This window comes from Leucopleurus acutus, assembly GCF_964270905.1.
Source record: "Leucopleurus acutus genome assembly, chromosome: 8".
Classification (NCBI taxonomy): domain Eukaryota; kingdom Metazoa; phylum Chordata; class Mammalia; order Artiodactyla; family Delphinidae; genus Leucopleurus; species Leucopleurus acutus.
Window position 1 is genome coordinate 95,565,645 of NC_139151.1, and position 27,049 is coordinate 95,592,693.

Sequence of the window (27,049 nt, forward strand, 5' to 3'; positions counted from 1 at the left end):
CATACCTGGTGAACCTGAATTTCCACTTTAAGAGCCTCCTGTAGAGTCTGCAACTCCATCCTCTACCTTCTCCACTTTTTCTTATGTCTGCTAATTCTATAGTTTCTTCAGCCTCTGTTTAAAATAACAAACTCCTCTTCTTACTGCAGCTGTAGAGATCATAAAATGTTTTGGATCATTATGTTGGGTATAAAGGAAATATACGTTAGATAAAATAAGTTACATTAGTCGAAATATTTCGTCGACTAAACACAGGGCAAAAACTTTCCCCAAACAGATTTCTTTCCAAAATGAGTAGTTTTTTCTGAATTGGCACCAAAACTTTCTGGGTTTTATTCTCTGAGCATTCCTCTAGAAAACACTTCAAATAAGTCAGAAATGAAAAAAAAATGTGTTTAATCTGGTCATGAAAACAGCTAAGCACTTACTAGGCGCTCAGCACCACGCTAGATACTACTTTCTGAGGATACAGAGCTGAACAAGACCTCTTCTGTCCTGGATGCGTTGGGAGTCTAGAGGGGGAGAGGACAACCATCCAGGACATGCTGTTCTTAGAAAGAGACACATAACAACATGATCATACATTTTTAACCATCACACAGAGTGAACTGGAGAGTTCAGGATCTCTCAGAGGTTAAAGAAGGCCAGAGTACTCTCACAATTTGGATGGCCTCTCACTCTATTTAAAAAATAAAGCAACTCAAAACAGGGGCAATTCTGGTATAATTTAAAGGTTTACATTTAACAAATTAATACTTAACACAAACACATTGCAATGAACTCTGCTTTCCACAAAGTTATGACAGGGATGTTAAAAAATAAATCTATCGTGCACAACAAATGATGTGGGTCTAGCAATAGAACAGACTTTTCCAGCTATATAATGAACACCATCTTCTTTTCAAGCCTGCCGGTGCATCTCTTTGGCTGCATGTATAAATGCAGGTGGAGACAATGTCAAAAGTCTAGATTTGCGAATGTGAACCTTCCTATTCTGCTCTGCTCATCACTACTGCAAATTAAATTAACTCAATGGCTAATTTTTCTTTTCATTTTTTTTTCTTTTTTCTTGAACGTGGCCTTAGACATGATTTTAGGTACTGTCTCTGAAGCAAAAGTTTACTTGAATAAATTTAAACTTTACTTCTTTCTCCTTTATTCCTTGTACCTATAAAACTTGTAGTTAGAGCAGCTTTCCAGCATTCTTACAAACTGAGGAAGGGAACAATCAGGAAGTTAGAAGAACTGTTACTCCTTATGCCAATTCAATGAGATTCATAATCTTTATACTTTCTAAAAATTATTTATCTATGGATAAATTCCTAAGTTTTCTTAAAAATTCTTTAAAACCTGATTTAACAGAGTTATAGTGAAATCATTAACTTCAGGCTGTAATCGTGTGAATATTAATCTTCATTATATTTGTTTAATCTCACTAGGCTTAAGACATCATTGGCAATCTCTCCCCTAGGGCTTGTATACTATGTTATGTAATATCAAAATACTCTAACCTTTTTTTAAAAAAATAATAAATTTCAAAAGTGTAAAATTCCTTCAAACTTGTATCTGTGGAGGCTAGAAAAGCCTCCGCATTATTATGGTACAATGATACTGTCAATCAAAAATTTTCATAGACGTAGTATGTTTAGGGGAGATAATTTGGAAAGTGTGATTTTGATGAACAAACCCAGGTTTTTCAGATATTTATTACCTTAAAAAATCTTTTGAACTATATAAATATCAGAATCATTAAGTTACTGACTTAGACCAAGGCTTTTGTTGTCATGTAAGTTTATTCTATACACTAAAGCAAATGTTAAAAAACTATACAGTCACTGTAATTTTAAATATTAAAGTAATCTCCCTACTCAAATTCCTGACTTATGTATGCATTAGAGTTCTTCCTGAAAACAGTACTTAAATTAGTTTTAAGGCTATCAGAAAATGTGTCCAAAAATGATTCCTTGTAATTTTTGTCAAATTAAGTATCACCTTGAAGGGTATTTTCAACAACAGAAAGGCCATATTTTATTTTACTGGTAGCAACATATAATATCAAAGCTGAACTCAACTCATAAACTCTGGAAACAAACAGCAGGTTAAAAACATGGAGAACTTAACAATATACACAAAAAAGGGTTAACATAATTTGTACAGTTACAGAGTGCTTACAAATTAACTACAAATTATTTTTTTTTAATTATGAAAAAGCAACTCACAGAAGAAATAAGAATGACCAACATGAAAAACATCTATTTTCAAGAGAGTCATAGAAATGTAAATTTAAGAAGACCCGTTTTTGTCAATCAAACTGACAAAGATTTGTAAAAACAGTGATACTCTGAGCTGTCTAGAGTTTAGGTCAGGTGGCACTTTCATAATTTGCTATTAGTTATCTCTGAGCAGTAGCACTCAGGGTTATTTACTTTCTTCTTTTCAGAGTATCAATATTTTCCATGGAAAATATGTACTTACTTTTAAATAACAAAAAATTAACTTAGAATTGCTAGATAAAACATCAGAAAATTTTATACTGATAAACAAAATGTTCAGGAAAAGAACAAGTAAAACCAGGGTTTAACCGGGAGGCTCTAAATGTCAAAGAGTGCCTCACAGGATAAGAAGCCTGCAACTCAAGTTACTGAGGAGGTGACAGCTTTTACTTCCTTCATCAGATTGTTGTCTGCTTATTAGAGACACACAAAGGCACAAAATTTTATTTGGCAAGGACATTAAATGCCAATTACTCATTTTATTTCAAGATAAAACTGAAGGGTTAAAAAAGGCAGTGACTTAGTAAAAAAAAACTTATGAAGGATTAGAAGATTCATTTGATATCTTTCTTCTTCATAAAAGTCTCTTTCTGAATAGCAGTTTTAAGAGACTGGTTTCTGCCTAAAGGAACAAGTTGTATACATATATATTCATAGCCTACAAAAACAAGGCAAGCACATGTTGAATTCTTTTAAAAAATATTTGGGGGCTTAGACAACTCATGCAGCCACCACGTGATGACCATTTGGAGGCAGTTTATAGCATTATAAAGAAGGTATTATTTGCTAAATTTATAAAAAGATGATTTAACATATTTCGACCAATTCTAGTAAGTTATAAATATCAGCTGCTGCAACATAAATATGAACAGACTCCTAAAACAGTTTATTGAGGTACAATGCCTTTCACCACCCATCAGCTCTAAATACTATCACCAGAGAAGACAAGTGCCGAACACAAAATACCAACGTTCGTTATATTGAAAACTGTACAAACGAACGGGACACCTAATAACCTCCCAGCTTCAAATAACAAAAACCCCAAAACATAAATAAAAACTCCACAAACCTAACAAACAAAATAATCAAATCCCACTAAAAAAGGCAGATGTAATGTCTAGAAAGAACATTCACTGTCTCAAAGAAAAAACAAAAAAAAAACCTGATTCCACTCACTGTGCAACCACTCTCAACTTTAGGTTTGTTTGCTTATAAATCAGGAAAATGGAAACGGTATCACCTATTTCATAAAATTGCTATGAGGTTTAAATTAGGTGAAGTTATATGAAAAGCCCTTTGTAAACTGTAAAATTCTATGCTATTCTTAACATACTTAATTTAACTCTTATTCATACACAAACTTTTATATCAACTTCTCAACACAGCATATTGCTGGAAAGGCTGTAGGCTTTCTTATTTTCAAATTCTCTAAGAAAGGGGCTTCTAACTATTTTATCTGGTTACAGTTCTGCTTGGAGATATGTGACCTCTAGGTCTTTCATTATGATTCTAATAATGTAGTAATGCTCTAATTCTGAATTTTTTACCAAAAATCACTGCTCTGTTCCTGAATTGATATAAAGCTTTTTCCAATCAAAACAACTCACCAACCAACTTTCTTTTTTTTTAATTCTTCCTTCCTTCCTCCCTCCTTCCCTCCTTCCCTCCCTCTCTCTCTCTCTTTCTCTGCGTCCGGTCTTAGTTGCAGAATGCAGATTTTCGTTGAGTCATGTGGGATCTTTCATTGCGACACGTGGGCTTCTCTCTAGTTGTGGTGCGCAGGCTCCAGAGCACACGGGCGCTGTAGTTTTCGGCATGCAGGCTCTCTCATTGAGGCGCGCAAGCTCGGTAGTTGTGGCGCACGGGCTTAGTTGCCCCGCGGCATATGGGATCTTTAGTTTCCCAACCAGGGATCCAACCTTCGTCCCCTGCACTGGAAGGTGGATTCCTTCCCACTGGACCACCAGGGAAGTCCCCAACCAAGTTTCTTTAACTAACAATAAGTCTGTAATACATTGTACCCCCGGACTGAATTCCTTAAAAATGAACAACTCAGTGTTCTCTATACCATATATCTACTTGGTGTAAGACCCCACTTTTGATCTATACTCTCAAAATTGTGTTTAGAGTAGGTTTAATTAAGTTTTTAAAATATGAAAAAGTAGAAAGCCTTGACAGATCTATGTATCCTTACTTGACAGATGCCTAATACTAAAACATCAGGTTTCAGTTTGTACTAAATACTTATTGCTTACTATGTATCTAATGTGCTAGGAGATAAAATGTATCTTTAACTTTTAACTAGTGCTAAAAATGATCACAAACGCCAAAAATAAAAACAATATTTTAACAGCTCTTAAAACTAACATTTACTAACTTGAATCAATAAAATGACATTAAAAAACAATGTAACGTTTTTCTTATTTTCACGGTGATATTTCTTTGGTGACACTCTACAGATCAACAGAAAACACTGCTGCACAAAGAGCTTGATTTTAGAGGTCACCCTCTGAATCTGGCAAGGTTACTATGCTCAAATCCTGTTATTACAGGTGTTGACAAAGGTCACCTCAGCTAGTAAGACTGATGTTTCCTAACCACTAAAATAAATTTATATGCACACATACACATACACACACACACACACACACACAATTAGGTTTATGGTATCTGAATGTATGGATGTCTTTGGGTATAAAATACCTATCTTCCTTTTCTCTGGTTATTTTGGGGGCAAGGGGGCCAGGTCCTCACTAAAGAAAAGGAACACCTACACAAGTCATACCATTCCAACACAAGGGTGTGGTATTTTCAGTCGAGTCAGGGTTTCCCCACAGCACCCTCTCCTACACAGGTCTGCTGCAGTGTCCTGCCCCTCTCCCTACCACCAGTGTTCACTCTAACATACAGGTTCTACAACAGCTTCCTGGGCCCAGGCCTGGTAGGCACACATACACTCTTCTAGTTCTCGCCTTTCTTTACAGAAATCAAGCATGTGTACTAAAATCTTCCCAACCATACCCAACAACAAGAAAGATGAAGTATATTTAAAAACTCACAGAAATTCAAAATGAAGGACCCTGAAGAGTAGTATAGAAGCATAGTGACAATGAGGTCGAGATTTTAGAAATGGTTGCCACATTTACCAGAATGCTATTTAATGATTAAAAATAGTCCAGACAAGCCTGGCCAGAATCATATATATAATGACTACACAAAGGATAACATAAGAGGGTGTGGTGGTCTTAGTATAACCAATAAGTACTTAAGAGAAGTGGAAGTTATGGGAGAGAGATTTCAGATCAGTGTAAGGAAGAGCTAAGGATTAGAGCTGTACAAAAAAGGAATGGGTTACCTTATGAGGTAGTGGGCTCCCTGTCAATAGAAGTATTCAAGAATGCTGCATATCATATCCCCCTCTTGGAGATTCACAATGCACATTAGCATATTAAAGGTTCTGAGAAGTCCTGCAGTAAAGAAACCTGTTTAACTTTGTTTAAAGCAGCATTTTCCAAATTATTTGACCACAGAACATTTTCCCCACCCCCGCCCCACCCCAATAATATTGATTAATTTCTGTGGAACTAGAGTTCCTCGGAATACATTACAGAAAATATGAGCTACAGTTTTTTTTTAATGTAGTGTTCAGTATGTAACCAAATAACAATATGCCAGGGACATAAGAGGAGAAATTGCCACACCTGGTAAAAGGCTGAAAGAGAAGGCCCTTAACGTCCCTTCTTCTTTGAGAATCTACGATTCCATCGCATCTCAGAGTAAAGGGCTGTAGGGTCTTGATTATTTATTTTAAGTGGTTCCATGAGAGAAAGGCAAGTAGAATAAAATGGTAGTAAAATGTAAGATTAACTGGTTCAAATGCCTCCCTTTCACGTTCAAAGCCCAATCCCCAAAAGGTTAAGAGATACCTCAAGGACCATAATTATGAAAAGAAGCTTTAACCAAATATCTACTCCACCCACTAAATTAATTACTATGAGAGAGAATTAAAACAAAAAAAAAGAGTAGTCTTGCATTAGGGGACTACCCTATTCCAGTTATCTTGTTTGAATTTAATTTTTTAATCATAATACATGCTCTCCAAGTAAGATTAATATTTGTTTGGTCTTTAGACACTGGACTGCCCTGTGTAATCTGAATTAGACATTCAAAGAAATGATTAAGTGTGATGATTTATAAGCTGTTAAAGTAGACATTAAAGTTGATACTAGGAAAAAAATGTGTTTGCCTCTATGCCCCACACTGCTACATTTCTCTCTTTTTTTTCCTCTTCAAGAATTATACAAAACAACACACACTGAAAATGCAATATCAGACATGAAGCCAACTCAACATTAAATTTAGTAATATACATGCTTAAGAGTCCCAAATTTCAAAGTCAAGGTTCCCATAGTTACATTAACCTAGCCATTTTGCACATATACTAAGGCCATCAAATTTAACGCATATTAAGTAATACAAAACACAATGGGAACCTTAACGTTTGAATTTCCTGATTTTTTAATTTTTAGCCCTAACCACTGCATGAAGGACATTTTTCGCAAAGGGGACCGTTACATTTTAAGAGGTTACTGAATGCAGGAACATGCATGCCTAGCAGTATTATTAGGAACACAAATGCATTTGAGATTTGGCTACGTGAAATTAGACAAAAATTCACTTTCACTCAGTACAAACAGCAAAGCCTCATTCTCATTTCTGGGAGAGAGCTTTTTTTGCAAAAAAAAAAAAAAAAAAGTCACTGAACATTTGAATTATTATCCAACTAGCATCAGGCACACTATGGCTGCCTGAAGAAAGCACTTACCAATTTTGGGGAAACTGGCTCTCCTTCAGCTCTCTTGCTCCCTACAACAGAAGAAGGGGAAAATGGAATTAGACTACAAACACAGATTTATGACATGTCATCAAAAGCTGATTTTTAATAGCAACAACAAAAAAAACCACACACACACAAAAATGTCCAAAGTTTTAAAACCAAAAGAAAAAAAAAAAAAGAAAGAGATAGGTAGTTTTTACAACAAGGAAAGAATTCAAGGGCAGTTAGATCTCTTTTTCCAGTTTTTTTCACTTTTCCACAGCTTTTCAAGACAAGAAAAACTAAGTAGTTGACGGCTTCCCTTTCCTAAGAGACAGAGAAATGAAATGCACCTCATCTAACTAACACAGAAATACAACCCTCATCCCCAACAAATGAACTTTCACTGTTTGCTGCTCTATGTTACAAATTAGGCTAACATCACTGGCCCTTAGTTTGGTCTACTTAAAAGGCCTTTTTTCAATTAATCTTGAAATGGATTTGTTTTATATAAGGCTTAAAATTCACAGCATTTTATATGTATAGTCATAATTTAATTTTTCATTCACAATCTTAAAGTCTCACCACCTGAAACTGTAAACCACATAACACAGAAGTGACTTTCCCTATGCCACACAGTTAATCAGTGATTGAGCCAGAAAGAAAATCAAGGTTTTGGGATCTCAATCCAATGCTCAGTGATGCTTTTATCAACTGTGTGTTGTTTTTTTTAAGATTAACTATACTCCATTAAGTTAATTTCAAGGTCATGTCAGGCTATATTGTTTATTTATTTTTAACTCTTCCTTGCCCCAAACTTCTTTTTTAGTTAAAAAAAAAATTTAGGAAGCAAATATTAAAACTTTTCCCTTAGTATTAAAGTATTAAATTATTTAAACTCCACATACCATGTTCCAAACCTGAATCATCCTTATGCTTTAAACACAGTACATTTGTTGACTTATGTTACTCCAATAGGTATAATGTAAATTCTCATTTCCTTAAGGGATATTTCAAAAAATCTTCATGTCATCCAAATTATAAATTTTTATTTAATCATGTACAGTCATACCAAACACACAGTAAAATAATTTTAAAGGGCCCCGATTCATGCAGTTAACATTCATTTCCAAAAGAAATCCAATTTGCTGTTTTATCCTGCCTTTCTTTTAGCAGCAGCACTTTTTAAAGTTCTAAAGTCCATATAAATGGCAATTTTAATCACCAAGATTAGAATGACTCCCAACCAAAAGAAAAATGATGCAAAAATCTGTAGAATGATGTGGTTATTAACAAGTGGGTTCTTGGGAATTCCCTGGTGGTCTAATGGTTAGGACTCCATGCTTCCACTGCAGGGGGCACAGGTTCAATCCCTGGTCGGGGAACTAAGATCCCACAAGCCGCACGGTGCAGCCCAAACAAACAAACAAACAAAAACATGAAGTAAATGCTCAGTAAATATTTGTTAAATGAATGAATTCACTGAGTGGACTCTTAACTCTCTGTTGCAGGCTTATTTTCCCTATTAGGCATTTCTTATTAGCTTTTTCATGCTGGGGATAATTATGCATCGATCTCCCACAGCATTATTTGTTAAATGAATGACTTTGGATAAAAACAGTTGATTAGGAAGTAAAATACTGTCATTTTAAAATATAATGAAAAGACAGATAAATTGGATCAAATTAAAATTAAGAACTTCTGTTCACCCAAAACAACCCTTACGAGAATGAAAAAGCAATCCACAGAACTGGAGATTATAACTGCAATACATATAATAACAATGGCTTATACCCAGAATATATAAAATATGTTGAAACTCAAAATGATCAGGGTGGGGTTAGGATTTTAACTTTTACTCATATGGCATTTGAGAAAGTATAGTCAAATAAACTCTTCTGAAAATCACGTTCAGTAAAAAGGGACAATGGATGCACCTTATCTCTGGGGCATTTTCTCCAAAAATAAACAGCAGAGTCAATCCCTAATTGACAAGGAATTTTACCATGATATCATGAAACTACTCATAAAACTGCTTGCAGGGACTGCAGAAATCACATTGGAAATCAAAGCCTGAGAGGTTAACTGACTTCCCGGAAGGTTACACAGCTAGCTGGTAGTAAAGCTGGAGAGAAATCTACAGATCCTGAGATTCCTTTGACTGAACTGGCCTTTCCACTAGACCTCACTTCCTCTTAAACAGCTGTAGCAGTTACTCTCCTAAGAAATAAACTACAATAAATGCTGACCAAATACTTTTGGGAAAATCTTCGTATAAAGTTTTAAAGAAAAATCACATAAGTAAACTATCTAGGGCAGGTTTTAAAACCTGAGATCCTTTATGCCTAAGGGATCCCCGTGAATAGGCTTCAGAGGGGTTTGCCAACTCCATGATACTATATGCTAAATTTTGAATGTATGAGAATTCTGGGAAGAGGATCCACAACTTAAATAAGATTCGCAGAGGTTCAGATACCCAGAAAAGAGTAAATTATTTTTAGACTGGTGATTCTTAAACACTGTGCATCAGACTACCAAAGTGTTCCTTCTAAAGACTGATTATTGACTACCGTTGGGATACTGATTTAAAATATATATATATATATATTTTATTTCTGTAATTTAATAAAAATGAGTTAGCAACAAAAAAAGATTTACATATAAATTTGTACTTTTTACACTATCCATATGCAAAATATATAAGACTGAAATACAAGTTTGATTTCCTCATGTTAAGCTGATTCAAAGTCCACTTAATTTGTTTCTCATATTTCACACTTGTAGCTAAGGTAGTTCAAATTTTTTACCTTATTTGCTTATTAAATTTTTAAAATATAGACTTGTTCTTGAAAAATACATTCAAAACACATAAATTGGAGTAAATGAAATTATTTTTGCTTTTAGAGAGGAATACCATCTTGCTAACATAACTTCATGTGATTTTTTGCAAACTGAAGATTGTTCACCTCCTCTCCAGAACTTCACAAGTAGCTGCTTTAATCAGAGCTGGTAAAGAAATGAATCATTCAAATTTCTGATGTGGTTGTAAAATTTAAATATCATCAATAAATCAAAAGTGATTAATAACTACTTTGTAAGTACCTTTTGTAAAACATCTAAAACCTTTGTGTATAAAGACTATACATTAAACAATAAACAAATTTTGCAGAGAAAAAGTTCAACACTAGATCATGTTTTAAATTAGGCTAAAATCCACCCCATTACAAATTTTGAACAATTAAGTTTATAGTCTGTGCTCAATCATAAATTTTGATAAGGGACTAGAATAGCACAGATAATTGTCATTCAAAGACACTTTAAAATGTCACCGTACGCAGAAGATTCAATCTCTTCTACTACACCAAGTTGATACACTAATTTTATATACAGTAAATTTTACTGCTTTTATCTGCCTTTCCTAATTCTAACAGAATATAGTAAGTTTGAAATAAATTTAAAGGCAAAAAATGCTCAGAAGAAAAAGCAGAATCCTGCTAAATGAGATTTAGTCCTTTAGGCCTCAGTATCATAATCATCCCTCTTGCCCCCATCCCTCTTAACCTTACCCTCTCATGGGCATCACTCTAGCACTTCTCCCCTCGCTCTCAAGAAGCATCAATTTTTCCCTCATTACTGGATCATTTTGTTTCCTTTGTCTAAAAAAAAAGCCTCCCGTGACTCCATATACTTCTCTAGTTATTGTCCCATATCTACACTCCCATTTATAGCAAAACTCCCTGAAACAGTTAACCAAAGTCACTGTCCCTAGTTCCTCTCCTCTCATTCTCTGCTGCACCCACTCCATTAGGGCTTTTGCCTCCTTCAATTTTGTTAAGATCACCAGTGACGCCCCTGTTGCTAAACTCAACAGTAAAGTCTCAGCCCTCATTTCTCTGTTCGAACAGTATTATTTCACCCAGCTGACCATTCTTCCTTCCTGAAATCCTTTCTTCTCTTGACTCCCAGGACACCACTCACCCCTCAATTTTTTTCCTAATCTCTCTAGCCACTCTTCTGGGTTTCCTTCGCTAGTTCTTTCTCATCTCTCAAGACCTCAAAATGTTGAAGTGCCCCAAGGCTCGGTTCTTGGAACTCTTCCCATTAGGTAATCTCATGTAGTCTCATAGCTATATAAAAGGATCTGTACTGGTGACTCCCAAATTTGTACCTAGCCCAGACCTTTCCCCTGATTTCCAAACTCATATATCAAACTGCCCGTTCAACACCTGTCAAATTGGCTCCTCAAGCTCAGCAAGTCCAAAACTAAACTCTTGACTGCCTGTCCCCCAACCTCCTCCCCAGAGTCATCCCCATTTCAAAAAATGGCAACTCTATCCCTTCAGGCCAAAACCTTAAAGTCATCATTGACTCCTCTCTTTCTCACACTGTACATCCAATCCTGTAACTGACCATCTTGCCTCTGCCTTCAAAATACATGGACTTTGACCACTTGTCTCCAATATACTTCCACTTCCTTGGTCCAAGTCACCATCATCTTTCACCTGCATTACTGCAACAGCCTCCTAACTGGCCTCCCCACTACCACCTTTGTCCCCCAGAGTCTATTCTGTCAGTAGCCAGAGTGACCTTTTTAAAATCCAAGACAGAGCTAGTTACTCCTCTGCTCAAAATCCTCTAATGGCTTCCCATGACACTTAGAGAAAAAGCAGAAGTCTTTTACAATGGCCCACAAGGCTCTAAGTGATTTGGGCCTCTGTTACTCTCAGACCTCATCTCCTTCCCTCTCCCCATTGCTCAGTCTGCTCCAGCCACTGGCCTCTGTTTTGTACTTCTGAAACTCCAAACAAGTTTCCTTCACAGGACTCTCCTGGAACACTCTCTCCCATCAAATATCTTCACAGCTCACTCCCTCAAATGTTTAGGAAATCTATAGCAGTTGCAAGAGTAGAATACTAAAGGACTAAAATATTCATCAGAATTGTTCTCTCCCCAAACTTTCACTTGGGGGATGCTCTTTCTTATACCAAGAATACCCTTTTTTTTTTACCTTTTCTCTGCCTATCCAAATCCCACCCAGTCATTAGGGTCCAGATAAAGACTCATGATTAATGGAGACCTTCCCAACTCCCAGTTCTCCCTTCTTTGAATTCTCAAACTGTTTATCATCTCTCTCATTCATCTTAGAATTTAACCACATATTGTCTCACACTGTTACTTACCTGTCGTATTTCCCTAACTAGACACACACACACAAGTAGAACAGAAATAATGTCTTGCACCAGTAGTTCTCAAACTTAGAATCGGGATAACTCTAAAACTTCAACAAATATATAGATTCACATGCCCTACCCTTAAAGATTATGAATTCATTATGTCTGATTTGGAGCCCAGGTATCTATATTTTATTTAAATTTCCCCCAGAAGATTCTGATGGACAGCCAGGATTAGGAACCGTTGCCTTGCAGTCCTCTATTTCCTTTGGTACCTGGGAAACTGGGCCTTCAAACAGCCTAAAGCTAGAATGGACACCCCAGAGTGCCAGATCCATACCTTCATTTCAAGAACAGTGGTCCAAAAAGTCTAGATGTCTAGCCACAAGCTATAAAGATTATAAGAGGCAAAGCCCAGTCTAAAACCCAGATTCACTGCTCTCAATCCAGGAATCCTTCCATGAGACTATACACAAAGTAACAAAAATCCAAAAATTCAGATAAGTATAGTAAACAGTGATTATCTAATCCTTGACCAGTGATTGCAATGTCCAGCGCTAAGACAGTGCAGATTATTAGCTCCTATATGCTTGAAAAACGTGAGCAGCATTAGCTGACTTAAAATGCTAGAGAGTAATTGTGGAAAGACTTACAAATAAAAAAAATAATTTCTACTAAGTTCTTACAATATGTACAAAAACTTGTAAAATTATTTATTTTGTAGTGGATAAGTATTAAGAAAAATAAATGCAAAGAAGAAATCTTGCTTCATCATGTTATAAAGTACAAAAATTCTTATTCACAAGCTTCCACAGTTCACAAAGGTATAAATGTTTTCTGAGTCTAATCATCATAACATAACCTTAATTACAGATCAGACTTAGTAAATCACCCCATATCCCAAGACAACTCAAACTCTTATCTTAATAATCAGTTAACCTCAGGACCAAAACTCTTACCATCAACAAAAAAAAACAACTGAGATATCTATACAGCATTACAAAAGAGTTTGGATTTCTCTTGGTGTATAGGGATTTAAGCAAGGGCCTCCTATTAACATTAATGGGAGTTCTGGGTGTAAACCACAGGCACCAAGGAGGAGGATCAACGCCCAGCAGTGCATCTGTGAAAACTCTTTCTGTTGCACTAACTGCAACTACTGGGACTTGTTCTCTCAGAGATGGGATAATAGACCCCAATTCCTATGTCTCCAAAGCACAAATATAATTCAAGTAAAACTCACTAAGGAAGGTCATTGGTAAACGCCTGATTTTAAAAATATACGAAAAAAAGCTAAACTAGAAGAACAATTACCACATAAAGGAAATTTTTAAAAATAGCACCAATATGCACAGAAAAAAACTAGTGAACTGCTGTAGATAAAACACCTCACACAAATATTCAACAGGATTAAAACAACTGCAGCAGAAGCTTGTCCAAAGAAACACACACACACACACACACACACACACACACACACACACCCCACAACAAAACAAAAACTCCTCCCCTGATGGAGCCCTAAGTACACTTCAATCCTTGCCTTTAAAACACAGAAGAAAACTCCTGCTGCACTGATAGCCAGGAATAATCACAAAGCACTTCCAGACAGACGGATAACAATCACAAGCTGCCAAGGAGGACCAAAACGAACTAAATAAAAATCATAGCACCTTACTGTGTTCCATACTGCCTCATTTCTCAATACAACACTGCTGGGACTTCCCTGGTGGTGCAGCGGTTAAGAATCCGCCTGCCAATGCAGGGGGCACGGGCTTGAGCCCTGGTCCAGGAAGATTCCACATGCCACGGAGCAACTAAGCCCATGCGCCACAACTACTGAGCCTGCGCACTAGAGCCCACGAGCCACAACTACTGAGCCCGCGAGCCACAACTACTGAGCCCACGTGGCACAACTACTGAAGCCCGGGTGCCTAGAGTCCATACTCCGAAACAAAGAAAAGCCACTGCAATGAGAAGTTCACGCACCACAACAAAGAGTAGCCCCCACTCGCCGCAACTGACCAGAAGGCAGAGAGCCGAAGCAAGAAGAACTACAATCCTGCAGCCTGTGCAACAAAAACCACATTCACAGAAAGATAAACAAGATGAAAAGGCAGAGGGCTATGTACCAGATGAAGGAACAAGATAAAACCCCAGAAAAAGAACTAAATGAAGTGGAGACAGGCAACCTTCCAGAAAAAGAACTCAGAATAATGACAGTGAAGATGATCCAGGACCTCGGAAAAACAATGGAGGCAAAGATCGAGAAGATGCAAGAAATGTTTAACAAGACCTAGAAGAATTAAAGAACAAACAAACAGAGATGAACAATACAATAACTGAAATGAAAACTACACTAGAAGGAATCAATAGCAGAATAACTGAGGCAGAAGAATGGATAAGTGAGCTAGAAGACAGAATGGTGGAATTCAGTGCTGTGGAACAGAATAAAGAAAAAAGAATGAAAAGAAATGAAGACAGCCTAAGAGACCTCTGGGACAACATCAAACACAACAACATTCGCATTATAGGGGTCCCAGAAGGAGAAGAGAGAGAGAAAGGACCAGAGAAGATATTTGAAGAGATTATAGTCAAAAACTGACCTAACATGGGAAAGGAAATAGCCACCCAAGTCCAGGAAGCACAGCGAGTCCCATACAAGATAAACCCAAGGAGAAACACACTGAGACACACAGTAATCACACTGGCAAAAATTAAAGACAAAGAAAAATTATTGAAAGCAGCAAGGGAAAAACGAAAAATAACATACAAGGGAGCTCCCATAAGGTTAACAGCTGATTGCTCAGCAGAAACTCTACAAGCCAGAAGGGAGTGGCATGATATACTTAAAGTGATGAAAGGGAAGAACTACAACCAAGATTACTCTACCTGGCAAGGATCTCATTCAGATTTGATGGAGAAATCAAAAGCTTTACAGACAAGCAAAAGCTAAGATAATTCAGCACCACCAAACCAGCTGTACAACAAATGCTAAAGGAACTTCTCTAAGTGGGAAAAACAAGAGAAGAAAAGGATCTACAAAAACAAACCCAAAACAATTAAGAAAATGGTCATAGGAACATACATATCTATAATTACCTTAAACATGAATGGATTAAATGCTCCAACCGAAAGACACAGGCCTGCTGAATGGATACAAAAACAAGACCCATCTATATGCTGTCTACAAGAGACCCACTTCAGACCTAGGGACACATACAGACTGAAAGTGAGGGGATGGAAAAAGATATTCCATGCAAATGGAAATCAAAAGAAAGCTGGAGTAGCTATACTCATATCAGATAAAATAGACTTTAAAATAAAGAATGTTACAAGAGACAAGGAAGGACACTACATAATGATCAAGGGATCAATCCAAGAAGATATAACAATTATAAATATGTATGCACCCAACATAGGAGCACCTCAATACATAAGGCAACTGCTAACAGCTATAAAAGAGGAAATCGACAGTAACACAATAATAGTGGGGGACTTTAACACCTCACTTACACCAATGGACAGATCATCCAGACAGAATATTAATAAGGAAACACAAGCTTTAAATGATACAATAGACCAGACAGATTTAATTGATATTTATAGGACATTCCATCCAAAAACAGCAGATTACACTTTCTTCTCAAGTGTGCATGGAACGTTCTCCAGGATAGATCACATCTTGGGTCACAAATCAAGCCTCAGTAAATTTAAGAAAATTGAAATCATATCAAGCATCTTATCTGACCACAATGCTATGAGATTAGAAATGAATTACAGGGAAAAAAACGTAAAAAACACAAACCCATGGAGGCTAAACAATACGTTACTAAATAACCAAGAGATCACTGAAGAAATCAAAAAATACCTAGAGACAAATGCCAATGAAAACACGACGATCCAAAATCTATGGGATGCAGCAAAAGCAGTTAACAGGGAAGTTTATAGCTATACAAGTCTACCTCAAGAAACAAGAAAAATCTCAAGTAAACAATCTAACCTTACACCTAAAGGAGCTAGAGAAAGAAGAACAAACAAAACCCAAAGTTGGCAGAAGGAAAGAAATCATAAAGATCAGAGCAGAAATAAATGAAATAGAAACAAAGAAAATAATAGCAAAGATCAATAAAACTAAAAGCTATTTCTTTGATAAGATAAACAAAATTGATAAACCATTAGCCAGACTCATCAAGAAAAAGAGGGAGAGGACTCAAATCAATAAAATTAGAAATGAAAAAGGAGAAGTTACAACAGACACCGCAGAAATACAAAGCATCCTAAGAGACTACTATAGGCAACTCTATGCCAATAAAATGGACAACCTGGAAGAAATGGACAAATTCTTAGAAAGGTATAACTTTCCAAGACTTAATCAGGAAGAAACAGAAACTATGAACAGACCAATCACAAGTAATGAAATTGAAACTGTGATTAAAAATCTTCCAACAAACAAAAGTCCAGGACCAGATGGCTTCACAGGTGAATTCTATCAAACATTTAGAGAAGAGCTAACACCCATCCTTCTCAAACTCTTCCAAAAAATTGCAGAGGAAGGAATACTCCCAAACTCATTCTATGAGGCCACCATCACCCTGATCCCAAAACCAGACAAAGATACTACAAAAAAAGAAAATTACAGACCAATATCACTGATGAATATAGATGCAAAAATCCTCAACAAAATACTAGCAAATAGAATCCAACAACACATTAAAAGGATGATACACCGTGATCAAGTGGGATTTATCCCAGGGATGCAAGGATCCTTCAATATATGCAAATCAATCAATGTGATACACCATATTAACAAATTGAAGAATAAAAACCATATGATAAAAAAAAAACTAGAGAAAGCCCACGCATAGCAACAAAGACCCAACGCAGCCATAAATAAATAAATAAATTTATTTATTTATATATATATATATATGGCACCGCTGTACCCACCAGGCTAAAAAATGAGCAGGTGCCTTTCAGGCTATAAAAAAATTAGTGAGACACACACACACACACACACACACGTACACACACATCAATCACAAACACAAAGGGAATGATATTCTTTCACATGAAGGGGCTTAAGAAACACAAGGCTTTGCTGTAAGCCTAGAAAACTAAGAGTAGGCCTTACTGCAGCAGTGAGGAAAAAGCCAAGGTCTATCCCAAATCCCCATTCAAAGACTAAAAGAACTAACATTTATTTCACTTAAAAGGCTTTGGCAACAATCCACTTTTTTTTTTTTTTTTGCAGTATGCAGGCCTCTCACTGTTGCGGCCTCTCCCGTTGCGGACCACAGGCTACGGACGCGCAGGCTCCACGGCATGTGGGATCTTCCCGGACCGGGGCACGAACCCGTGTCCCCTGCATCGGCAGGCGGACTCTCAACCACTGCGCCACCAGGGAAGCCCAATCCACTTTTTAAAGAAAGAGAAATTAAGATTTTCCCCATTTCCATCTCCCACAGAAAATTAGAATATTTTCTCTCTAACTACATAGGTTTAGCTCTACAACACTAATGAAAAAGAACCCTGACTTAAGGCCTGAAAACTAAATGGTTCCATAACATTCACATTAAAAAAAAAAAAAAAAAACTATGTAGTCCAACGTATTGATTCTTTACCATCACTGCTATCATTAATGAACATTTAGCTTTTTATCTGTACTTTGAAATGTCAGTGAGAAATTGAAACAGCTACAATATGCTGGGGATTTTAACTTTTGAAACAAAAACCACAGCGAAACATGAGTCTGAAGCATAAAGCCTCAATCATGCTGATAAGTAAGTGGTCCTGAAACTTGAAAGTGAAAGCAATACAGACCAGAAAAGAAGTTTGCTTGATATTAATGCTAGCCTTTAAAACCAAAAATATGTTCTGTTACAGAAGACTGAAATCAGGGCTTCCATTAACCTTGTTTAAAAAAAAAATCCCATGAGCATGGATTTTTTTCCTAAGTCTCTTCATCAGAGCAGCATGGGGTCCCATTAGGCACCCTATTTTACTTCTACCTTATAAATAACGTTAGCTATTCGCTATTTCCATGGAAACCAAGTACAGAGAAACCCACTTAAATGAATACCGGTTAAAGGAATAAGTTTTATTTTAGAAAGGTTTTGCTGCTCTAGATGAACTCTACTGGGGAATACTACAAAGTCTTCGTAAGTATAATTTTTTAAAAGATATCTTTGGTATAGTGGGAGCTTATTAAGAGTCCTGTTAAATAAGTACACTCCTTTCACCAAGTATTCCAAACAGCATCATAATGTTAAAAGATATCTTTCCAATGCACTGTACAGGGGTTTAGATGCACAACCACCAATGACTATGTATGCTTTTTCATGCATCAGCGTGGAATAATTACCCCTATGGGTCTAATTTAAACTAATAAAAGCAAGGAAATTTAGAAATAAGGCTACCATCACCTTCTAGTAACTACTAATGAACAGGACACACAACTGGAGACACACGCACAACTTACTACCCCTCCAAAGAGAAACAAACAATAACTTAAGTTCTAACATCCTAAAAACTGTTACCAGGTCCAGGGATAGCAGACAGTCAAAATTCCCTCCTCAACAAACTTTCACAAGTTATAATATGTATTCCCTAGTCAATCAATATATACATTTGGGTAAAACAGAAACAGAATATGCAGGATAAAGTATAGAACAGGGTTTAGTGATTTCCACTTTAAGTTGACTTAAATATTGCCTGACATACTCTAGAAATGATCATTACCGGTGGTCCACACAAACATTGCAGAGAGGCAAGGGCACATAAAATTAAATGCAACTCATAAGAACAGTAAATTCAAAACTAATAATCTTGAGTTTCTAAAGATAGAGAAGAAAGCTAAAATCTTTCCAGCAGACATGGTTCTCCATCAAGTTGATGGTGGCTCAGATATCTTCAATAAGTCAAAAAACTAATGAAAGCAACATTATCCTAAAAGATGATTACCACTGTTAAATTTACAGTGTATGAAGAGTTAACATTCTGGCACACATACTTTTCCTTTGAGTATACCAACATATCTACCTGTAATACATGTTCTAAAAACATAAAATTACTTTCCTTGTTATGTTTCACATACTGTAAAGTTTGGCAAAATACAGATAATTGTTGAAGTTCGGTTAACAGGTACGTGGGGTTTGTTAATATTATTCACTCTACTTCTGTGTATGTTTTTAAATTTCCATAAAAAGAATTTTTTTTTAATCCTATAAAGTTAAAGCTCTTGTCTCAAATATGTTTTTCTCTATGTGTAACTGAATAATGGATTAAATGCCTGGTACAGACCTTAGAAGCCACCAAATTTAAAACCAAGATAGCCATTACATGTAACTACAACTGATTTCCAATTTTTACTTTTCTTACCAAAACAATTCAGTTAACAGTTCAAAATCACTACAAAAAAATCTGAAATGTGTTGCTACTTGCACAATAGGTCTGCTATTGTGCAAATACCAACAATGAAATGAAAGCAATCAATGCCTAATAACAAGGTATCATAACCATATTTTGTATTTTACAAACTAAAGAAAGAAATTCTACTAGTCCTCTCTCTACTAATAAATCAAAATACTTTCAGAATGAGCAACACCAACATTTCCATTTTCTTTCTCCAATTAGGCCCATAGGACTACAAAGGGCAGTCTAACAAATTAATGCTTCCTATTTCCTTTATCTTAGTTAAGTTAACAAGGCTTCCCCCTCCCCCTCTATGATCCCATCTCACCCCCTACCAGAAAATACAGCAACTGTTGAGGTAAAAAGGTCTTTTTCTATTCTCTCCCTTAGTCCAGACATGAAATGTTTCACAAATACTCAGTTACTTTGGAAGTGATTTTAAGCTATTATCCAACTCCTGGCTGAGGGCCCAAAATGGAGAGGTCCACAAACTGTTAAGCCTTAAGGTATTGATAACAGCTCTCTCTGTTTAAAAACCAGTAATTACAATGATGTTTTGTTTTGAAGAGAAATAGAGTAAGATGGTGGTTGCTTTGGAGGGAGTGATGCACAGCAGACAGGGAATAGCATAGGCACAGTACAGACATAAAAGACTGTAAAGAAGAGGGGAGAGGAAAAGCAATGGAGGGTCGATGGCAGCATCTCTCTACAAAGTAGCTAATGCATCATGAACTGGACAGGTTCCTGCACAAGTGTAACAGGAGTTCAGCCCTGTCATAAGTAGCCCACCTTTTACAAATCAGGCAGGGACAAAATGATTTTCAAAATTGTGTAATTCTTTAAATCAACCCCAAAGAGGCTATAGGGTCCACTTCTAACTCCTATATTTGTTAAAATGAAATATACTTCTAAACTTTTTACAATTCCATTCACCCAAGAGAAGCAACTTTTATAGGCCCTGCATACAGGCTGAAATAAAGAAAACACAGTACACATGCTATGCTAAGTCTAAGACTACAAAGCTTTACTTACTCTAGCTATTGTAAAGTAGTATTATAATTTTTTAATTGAAAAAATTAAAATTGCTCTATTTTTAAAAATATTTGTTGAGTTAAAGTACAGCACTTTATCAAAACAAACTTGTTGGAATTTCTGCTCAGAAAGCAGAAACAATGTTTTAGGAACACAGACAAAATAAAATATAGTAGGACTTCCCTGGTGGCACAGTGGTTAAGAATCCGCCTTCCAATACAGGGGACACGGGTTCAAGCCCTAGTCCGGGAAGATCCCACATGCCGCGGAGCAACTAAGCCCATGCGCCACAACTACTGAAGCCCGTGTACCACAACTACTTAAGCCTGTGCACCTAGAGCCCGTGCTCTGCAACAAGAGAAGCCACCACAATGAGAAGCCCGCGCATCACAACAAAGAGTAGTCCCTGCTCGCCACAACTAGAGAAAGCCCGCACGCAGCAACGAAGCCAACAGCCAAAAATAAATAAATAAATTTATTAAAAAATAAAATAAAATATACTAAATACTTCTATCTACCTACTAGGCCTTTATCAAATGGTGCAGCTGGGTAAATGAGAACAAAAAGTTAATGGAAGCTATTATTCTATTTTTAACTCAAATGCTCACTAGTGGTAACATATACTATATTCAAACACACTTGTTGAATCTCAGGAAAAAAACTATACAGACCAAAGACCAAAAAAGTTTCAGATCTAAATTGACAGTAAATGAACAAGATTAATTATATTTCATACTTAATGATCATTCCCCTTCCCTCAATGACTGGTTTCACTTACCAGATAGATACATACATACCTATAGATACACTTACAGATACCTACATACTAATGAATACATTGAAAACTAAAAAATACATTAAAGAAACCTCAAAATATATTAAAAACTCAAATTCTTTACCAAAAAAATCTTAATTCTGAGATCACTGTAAGGCAGAGACTTAAAGTGTGGCTTTTCTCACAATCAACCTGCTCTCAGGCCCAGTTTCTAGGCTCAACATATGATGATTAAATATAGAAAGAAAATAACAATCACTGTAAGAAAAGACTAGGCACCAGATGAGAGGAAGTTTCAGAAAGGAAAAATGCTCAAAATCAGAAGGCAAATAAACTGTGTCCATCATTACTAGAAAGCATTTGTATGCCACTTTTATATCTCTGGGGTTCTACATTTGTTTCCATTAGTTCTTACACCAAGCATACGTTCTCAAGGATTAAACACAAGCAATTTGTCCTGAGCCACAGACCCAATGGACTGACCAGCTGATTAGTATTTTGAACTTGTGAGTTATAATGCTTTATCTACTACTGCCTTGGTGCTAAGTGACCTACTATAAACACCAGTATCTTGGTGCAAAAAAATCTTTCATCGCTAAGAGTTTTAATAAATATAAAGTGCTCTGAAAATACTTTTTAAAGTCTCTGTAGTAACTGACACCCTCCCATGTATTCTGTATTTCTCTCAGCAGTTTTCACAAACAAGAACTCATTAAATCACTTTTCCCATCCATACCTTTTCTAATGACGTTTCAGGAAGAAAACTCTCCTCTCTTCCTAAGTTGTTCCATATTTAGTCTTTTCCCATAAACTTTTAGAGGGACTGTAACAATAGCAATGATAATAGCAGCTATTGCTTATAAAGTGTCCTAAGACTTCCCCATTTTTATCTTCATATCAATCCAAAGAGGTTAGTATTATCATCCCTATGTCATCAGTAAAGAAAATGAAGTCCAAGTGAACAGCACAATGCTTGTTATACAGCATGTACAGGAGACATCTTTTTTGAGAAGAGCTTAAATAATTAGTCCAAGGTCACACACTCAACTTTAAGTGGTTGCACTAAGATTCCAAACCAGAGGTCCGACCTCCAAGCTCAGGCTCTTTCCCCACTATGCAACATTTGTCTCAAGCCTTGAGAAGAGAAGAAGAATCCAGAATTAAGGTTAAGTAATAATAGCTAACAATAGCTACCATTTATTTAGTGCTTACTACGTGTCAGGCACTTATTTATTCCTCGTAACAACCTCAGAAAAAGGGTACTATTATGTATTCATACTTTACAGGTGAAGAAACTGAAGCAGAGGCACAGCAGGTGAAGTGATTTGGCCACTGTCACAGAGCTAATACAAATCCAGATTGTGCAGAGCAAAGCCAGGATTTGAGCCTATGCATACTCCTACTCTTAACTGGCCCATACTCTTAACCACTGTGCTCTACTGCCATGCTAAAAACTTCCCTTGTCTTGAATGGCATGAAAACAAAACTTTTAACCTTTTCACAAAATGAGTAAATTGTAAGCCTTCATGCTTTGACTGAGAGAAAACTAGTAGTGCTTTTCTAAGCATGCGCACCAGACTTCTTTACAGGCACAGAAGATATGCCCCTAGTGATTAGATCACTGCACTGCTCAGGAAGTGGCACACTGTAAATCAGGTTAAGAGCCCCCAGCCCATCTCCCTCCACACCCAGACACACTAACCATGCACTGCAAGTTACAGGCAATTCAGAGATGTCCCTGTGCAATCTTCTATAAAATGAGTGTCACTCTGGAAGTACCCAAGTGTGCATAGTACCCTTCCATCACCCTTTCATCCTCTTCCCAAACACCATAAAAAACACAGCAAAAGGAATGAATGAATCTAAGCTACTTAAAAATCATAACAAATGTCCAATGATAACTACAAATTTAAATGAGAAAAAAATGCAAAATTCTCATAATTTTGTAACTTGTCCAAATTCCACATTCAAAAAGCAGTAAGCCTCTTTGAAAGTCTCAATTCTTAGACTACCTTATTATCATAAATGCGCCTTGAAGGGTGCGTAGAAAAGCCCATTTTTACCTCGGATTCTACAAATGTTGATATGCATATTTAAAACAAGAATCATTACTGTTGGATTACAAGTTATTGGGCTTTTATACTAATATCTATTAATATGACAATGTATTTAATAGTAACAAATAAAAATATTAAGCATGGATTTAATATTTGTATATTAACATGTAACATGTACAGAAAATAAATAGAAAAACAGGACCGGACCTGGAGGTACTAAGAACCTGACACAATGAGAACAGGAACTACTGCAGCTCCCTCCATTGACATCGTAAAGTTGCCACATTTTCTGGGCTCTCTTTTGAATTAATGTGGCATCTGTTCCAAGTACAGCATGCTAACATTTTACTAAAAGATATTTTCATTCTACATTTGTATCTGGTTTGCTTTTTATTTGAACTCCTGTTTTATTTCAGTGGTCATTATTTCTTTATACCAAGTTGTCAATTTGGCATTCCTGATCTATCTCTCCTGAGCACAAAAAGGGTGGGGAGGAACCATCACCTTAAAACCCTCTAACAGCAAAAATTACAATATGCTTTGCATATAGATTAAATAAAGAAAATAAGCAGCACAAAGATTTTTGTGGGCTTTTTAGTATCAGGTCCTGATAAGCTAACGGCATCTGTTCCTTTCAGAAAAAGAATTCTGCTCTGGGGGGTGGGGGGGGAGTAAACAAATACTAAACAGGATAATTCAAGTTACAAAGTTTGGTCTTCATGAAATGATGATTTCAATAATTTGCACATATCCAACTCTATCGAGTGATAATTGCTTTTTCAGATAGCCTCAAAAATGCTGCAGCAACAAGCCAAATACAACCACTTGTACTTAACATGCATGCTGCATACTCCACAATGTTACGTCATATCAGGCACAGAGAAGACGCTTACCAAGCTATCCTGCGTTCTATAAACTGCCTGACAACAACAGAAAAAGCCACTGCCATCTCCACAGTGGGAGCAGGAGCTCAGGGTAGGCCAGCCTTTTCCCTTTGGACAACTCTGAAGAAAACAAATAAGGCCTATATTTTTGTCTTTTAAGCTAACCTCTCTCAAGGCCTTTACTCTCGACCATTCAGCCTTCACAGAAAGAAAGGCTGTTTCTTTAAAATTAAAAAGCTGTAAAAGATCGCTCCAACTTAAAAGCCCCACACCTTGTACCAACGGTCCTCCAGGTGTCCCCATGGCTACCTCTTCTGCAGAAGAATAGTCTATCTCCACTGCGAGTCTCCAAGTGGGTGTGCCCACCCGGGGGAAAGAAGAGGACCGTGGGAGGAAACACAAATTATATTTTTAAATCTCATCCTTTTAAAAATTTCTAATTTCCTGTATGTTTTATAACATACACAAAATACTAGGTTCAGTAAATTATATCTAAGTATACATTTACTGGGGGCCATAATATTTAAAAGTTTGGATACTACAGGTTAAGAAGATCAAAACCAGAATATGAAAGTCGGAAAATTAGGCTCTGCTATTAACTTACTAAAATTCTTGTCTCTGCCTCAGTTTTACCGTTCTCAGTTTTACCGTCCATGACATGAACTGAGCCCTTTGTACACTTATAAAATTATCATGAGAAATAATAAAATACTGTCTAGGGCATGGTCTGAGCCACACAAAATGAAAAGCACACATGAATGCTATCAACAAGAAATAACCAAAAAAGAAAGAAAGAAAGAAAGAAAGAAAGAAAGAAAGAAAGAAATAACCTTAACATGGCTTGTTAAAACTAGTTAACTGCTACACCCTACCAGATCCAATTCTTAGAATTTTAAGGCCATGCTTTAGCACTTCACTAAATACGGGTCTAAAGAAGTATAAATCACCTTAGATAGGAGCGCATTCTAGAATTAGAATTTTTTTAAACTTCTATAATGAAAAACTTATTACCTATGAAATAAAATTTTTTAATTTAAAAATTACAAAGGTGAATTATGAATAACAACCTTATCAACAAGTCAAAACTCTCAAAGCCAGAATCAAAAGATATTTAATGCAGATTATAATGTCTTGAGTATGCTTTTTTTTTAATATATGTAACACCAGAAAAATGAATTATTGGCACTCAATAAATTATCAGCACTTCCAATAATTTACCTTTTTTTTACTGCTTTAAAAAATGCTGGGTTACCAGGATAGCATTTGAAGGTGGCTGAGTAAGTAGGGATAGGGATGAAGGTGAGTTCCACCAACACTACTCATATGAAGAACTAATTCCTGGGCAGGATATCTGGATGCCCATTAAACAGTACTGGTCTGAGCCGTTACTAATTAAAACAGCACAAGCATTTTCTTGGTTTTAAAACTCTACTTTACTGTGAAAATGTTGAATGAATCCCTCCTAACAACCAGGAAGAGAGACTACCAGTTTAAAAAAAAAGTTATCTGAAACCACAACTGATCTCTTTATAAATAACTACCAGAATAAACTAGCAGAATTTAATTCTGAAATGATACTTTCTAAATTACTTGTGCAGCACAGAAAACAACATTGTCATTTTACATCAGTTAAGACTTTAAAATTTTTTAAATAACAATGGCCATTTCTAAGGCATTAGGTGCAAGTAAAAAGAACTTAAAATGCTTTTTGCCCCATAGGTAATAATCAGTCTAGGGCATTAGGTTTATAATCTTAATGTACAAATCTTACCCACCTCTCTCCTTCCAACCTCACTCCCATTTCCCACCTGAGCCTTATGTTCAAAAACACGCAAGTTTTTTAAATAGTCACCTGAAAAAAGTAAACTTCAAGAGAGTATTATGGTATGATTCTACTTATTTTGAAAATTCATATACATTATACATAGTTAAATGCACAGGAAAATTTTTAAGTAGGTGAGAATGGGATAACTTTAGTCTTCTACTTTACACATATCTATATTGCAAGTATTACTTTTATAACTCCGATGCTCTGCCTTTTAATATTTTTAAAGTATTAAAATAACATTAAATATTAAAAGGAAGGACACTTACCATCAAACGCTCTAAAATGTTGACAGTTAAATAACAACTAATTGAAATAGCCAATGTAATCTATCTGCACCTACTAAAAAAATTTATAAAATAACCTATCGTGCTCCCGTGCCCAAATTCTAACCTTTAAGAAATAGGTATTAGACCCCACTCCACAGTAGGCGCTGTGCTTGGCAATGGGCATACAATGATGCACAGGACATACACTATCCCAAATGCCTTCATTTCCAATCCATTCCAGTGCTTACTACTTCCAAAACATTCAACCTAACCCAACCAAAATCAGATGAAACATTCTTAAAATGATATGTCATAGCTGTGGCCATTTCAGTAGATTGAAAAACTTCTTTAGTAATTCACTTGCTAGGTTTCTATGGGAATTGCACAGTTTAGTACAGCATTATGACACTTAAGAGGAGGAGCTCTGGAATCAAACCTGGGCTTGAGGTAAGATTGTATGATTTGCTACCTATGTTATTCCAGGGAAGCCTTCATTTCCTCATCTGTCAAATGGGAGTAGAATAATAACAGTAA

General features: G+C 36.2%; 1 protein-coding gene across 1 annotated transcript in view; it reads right to left on the reverse strand.

Annotated features, from left to right (window-relative positions):
* The window catches only part of PHF21A (PHD finger protein 21A), a 189,663-nt gene that overhangs the window by 151,900 nt on the left and 10,714 nt on the right, over nucleotides 1-27,049 (reverse strand). Inside the window, exons 2-4 of the mRNA XM_082845639.1 lie at nucleotides 7,099-7,139; nucleotides 5,629-5,740; nucleotides 6-149 (exon numbers count right to left, since the gene is read on the reverse strand). Coding sequence (XP_082701765.1) covers nucleotides 6-59 — 54 coding nt within the window. The 5' untranslated portion in view covers nucleotides 60-149; nucleotides 5,629-5,740; nucleotides 7,099-7,139. The remainder of the gene's footprint in view (nucleotides 1-5; nucleotides 150-5,628; nucleotides 5,741-7,098; nucleotides 7,140-27,049) is intronic.